Source organism: Priapulus caudatus, unplaced genomic scaffold (genome assembly GCF_000485595.1).
Source record: "Priapulus caudatus unplaced genomic scaffold, Priapulus_caudatus-5.0.1 Scaffold623, whole genome shotgun sequence".
NCBI lineage: Eukaryota > Metazoa > Priapulida > Priapulimorpha > Priapulimorphida > Priapulidae > Priapulus > Priapulus caudatus.
In genome coordinates, this window is record NW_014577684.1 from 33,738 (window position 1) to 37,937 (window position 4,200).

General features: G+C 47.9%; 1 protein-coding gene across 1 annotated transcript in view; it reads right to left on the minus strand.

Moving 5' to 3' along the window:
- The window catches only part of LOC106812229 (POU domain, class 4, transcription factor 3-like), a 7,312-nt gene extending 5,536 nt beyond the window's left edge, over positions 1-1,776 (minus strand). Inside the window, exon 1 of the mRNA XM_014816060.1 lies at positions 1,639-1,776. Coding sequence (XP_014671546.1) covers positions 1,639-1,755 — 117 coding nt within the window. The 5' untranslated portion in view covers positions 1,756-1,776. The remainder of the gene's footprint in view (positions 1-1,638) is intronic.
- Between the last annotated feature and the right edge of the window lie 2,424 nt (positions 1,777-4,200).

Genomic DNA, 4,200 nt, shown 5'->3' on the forward strand with positions numbered 1-4,200 from the left:
GAAATACACGAGTGAAATACACGCGTGAAATACACGAGTGAAATACACGCGTGAAATACACGCGTGAAATACACGCGTGAAATACACGAGTGAAATACACGCGTGAAATACACGCGTGAAATACACGCGTGTATTATATGCGTAAAGTACACGCGTGAATTACGTACACGAAATACACACATAGAACACATGGGGGGAATACACGCACGAGATACACGCACGAGATACACGCACGAGATACACGCACGAGATACACGCACGAGACACACGCACGAGATACACGCACGAGATACACGCACGAGATACACGCACGAGATACACGCACGAGATACACGCACGAGACACACGCACGAGATACACGCACGAGATACACGCACGAGATACACGCACGAGATACACGCACGAGATACACGCACGAAATACACGCGTGACGAACACACTTGCGATACACGCGTGAGAGATACACGCTCTCTCACGCGTCTATCTCTCACGCGTGTATCTCTCACGCGTGTATCTCTCACGCGTGTATCTCTCACGCGTGTATCTCTCACGCGTGTATCTCTCACGCGTGTATCTCTCACGCGTGTAAGAGATACACGCGTGAGAGATACGCGCGTGAGAGATACACGCGTGAAAGATACGCAGGTGTGACGTAAGACGCGTGAGTTGGATGCGTGATCCGACGCGTGACGACACGGCGACCGCCATGAATTACGCAGACGAAACATTGAACGCGGCGGGGCGGCGAAACCGCCGGCAGCGCGTCAACACGTGTGTTGACAGCGGCATCCACTGCCATCGCCATCACCATCGCCGCCGCCGCCGTCAGCACTACACGCGCATGATGACCGCGTTACTGGGCCACGCTATAGTAGAAACAATACCCGCCTGACTCTCGTACATGAATAAGTCACACACAGCGCAAGCATTAAACCTGATTTGCGAGTGAATTAATAACGCGAGTCGAGCAGAGAATAAATAGCGCTTCATAAAATATGAACGGCCGCAGTATAAATAAACAGCGTGCGTGTCGAAGGCTCGCTATATATATATATATATATATCTATATCTATATTTATATATATTATATATTTATTTATATATGCAAGCGTCTAGATAGGGGCTAACTTCACTCGCCATCTCACGCAATGAAGCTTCGGAACGCGCGTTCGTTTATATTTCATCGCAATTCAGAGGGTCGCCGTGCCAGGTATCTCTACGTCGTGTATTTGAGCGGATAGACAAAAATTCCCATACATGTTTGATTCGTCAATCGCGAAAATGTCGCGCCTCCTCCTAATCGGAACAAGACGCGCGAAAAAATTACAATCGTTCTTAGAGACACTCACGGCAACCGTGGCGTTGGGCGGAAGCTGACCGAATGCACATACCTCCTAGAATACGATAAAATAATTCGTTACAACGAATCTTCAAATCCGGCTAACAAAAATCGTCGAGTAATGTTTGAAGTGCGGTCGGAAATCGACGCCGAACTGACGACTAGAATACAGCGGGGTCTCAGACGAACAAGGCTGAGGCCGCATCGAGACTAAATATTTCAAGGATAAATCACCGTGAAAACTGCTTGAATAATTGATACGCGCGAGAGAGAAATAATAATTAAAATATGGTTCATACCGGTGGGTTCATGCAATGTCTTCTCATCGGGTCACTGCGGTACGGCGGGCTGTACCGGCCGGGTAACGACCCCCCGATAGGTGGGTGCAGACTGACGTGGTGCTGTTTATTCATCATGATTCTGTCGCGCGAGTTCACACTACTACTGCGTCCGTCCGTCCGTCGGTCGCCCCGTCTATACGCTCTCGTCGGTCGGTGACACACGCAAAACGAACTAAGCACGACCGACGAGCGTCTGCGTGCTTTGTAGCTAGCGCATTCTCTCGTCTGCTGCACCTGTCCGTGTGATTAGTCACATGGCGGCCGCGTGCGCATGCGCCGACTCTGCAGCTGCACGATTGCTGGGCAACCCATCGAACATCTGTTAGGCGCGCTGTTCCAGCGATGCGCTGGCAATGATGAATGACGACAAACCCGTGGGTCGGACGCAAAACCCCCGCCGTACGTGAAAGATCTGCGTAGATAGCGGGGTGTTGTCTACAATTGTGTGTATGTGTGGGGGGAGAAGATAGGAATCTGTATATTTTGCGCTGCGATGGGTGTACATGCGATATAAAATCCCACCGTTAACACGCTCGCTTTCACACAGGTTGCAGTTTGTGATTCATGCAAGCATAGAGAAAAACAACCATTTTTTTATCGGAGTTCGAAGCTGGATAATTCGATGCGAATTTTTGGATATCGCTAGAATTTGACAGGACGGATGTCCGGTGGATGCATAATGTGATTGGTGGACGCTCAATTCCCTCAGGGTCGCGCTAAATTCCATTTATTTTTCCTCGCTTACGAATACCGAGCCGTGAAACATGGTTTCGTGATTATAAGCGAGGAATATTTTATGTACATTATTTTAAGCACATCAGCGTTTGAATTTTTCATGGTTTAGTAGCTGGATTATAAACGCTGGTGGATGGGTTTAGCAGCGTAATCTGGTTGAAATTCAGCGCTCGCGTCCACACATACTAGGTAAGCTTTCTAACAAGCTTTAAAATTGTAATTACAAATATTTTAGAAATTGAGCGGCGTAAGGATGGATGTCATTTTCTTTATGAGATGCGTTCGCTGTTTTGCCAGCGTTTCAGTTTTCACGGAGTTTCAATTTTATTAGATTTCTGCAGCTCTTGCACAAACTTTCTGCTTATTTTTTCTGATTCTGCATCTCCTTTTTTCTCCCCTCCCTAGCTCATTTTCCTATTTATTTATATCTCACGTCCCTCAATCCTACCATTTTGCTATTTCCTCTATTTTTCTTCATCCCCTTCCCCTTTTCCGTCTCTTTTCCCTCCTCCTCTTCCTCGTCCTCGTCCTCCTGTTCTTCATCCTCCTTTCCGCCTCCTGATCGCAGATAGTAAAACCTTAGATTAGATTGTATTCGTTAGCTCTATTTTCTTTGACTCTCTTTGAGCTTCAGTGTTCCCCCACTCTTTCTTCTTCTATTTCTCGTTCTTTTTCTACGTTAGCAAAATCACTCCTAATTCCCTCAATCTTCACATCCTTTTCTTCCGACTCTTTTCATCTCCCTTTGTTCCTTACTCCCCCTTACATCTGCCCTCCCCTTTTCCCTCCTTCTCACCCACTTTCTTCGTCTCCTCCTTCTTTCCCTTGATCCTCCTCCCTGCCTCGATCCATATAGCCGCTTGCATGGGAATTTCAAGCGACGTAGGTTGTTCGGCTGATACGCGAAATTGACTATTGTCGGGCGGAGCACTCTCTATCGGACTACACGCATGCGGTCGGGAAAACAGCGAGTACGGACCCACACACACATCGATTCACTGATCAGCAGCAACTTGTACTCCTATCAGCCGAGATGTATTCTGAATAGACGCGGCGGAGAAAAAAACACGGAAACCGCGATCTTAAACGCAGCGATCGGTGGCCGGGAAAACGCGGATCGATGCAGTAGCGTTCGGCAGTATATATTTGCGTTGGATGGACGCGGTCTTCTCCGCCCTTTCCCTCCTCCATGGAAATGCGGTGGAAAATGTGATAAAAGTTTGCCAGGTTAGCTATATCTGTTGAACGGAAATGCTTTGCAGTTGACCTGAGCATGCGCGCACACGCGCACGCACACACTCAGGTGCATACGAACGCACACATGAAACAGACATACACATATATACGAACCTATGTGCATAGACAAGCCCACACAAAAGTACGCAAGCGCGCGCGTACAATGCACGCACATACACACACACACACACACACACACACACACACACACACACACACACACACACACACACACACACACACACACAAACAGACAATCAAACGCACACGCGCGCGCGCACACACATATACACGAAAGCACGCACGCGCGCATGCACGCACAACAAACATATTTACTCATTCATAATGGATTCGCACCGAATTCGAGAAAGGCTTTTCGTCGCGGAAGAAACCCACCCATTACGAATTCACTTTGTCCTCATATCTCTAAAGTCGGCTCGCCTCTACCCGCGTATCAATGCCTGCGCCAATAAATATATTAATGCTAAGAAAAGAGGAAATGTCTAATCGTTGCTTGAGCACGGCGTAATCTTTCCCATGCCACAGCAT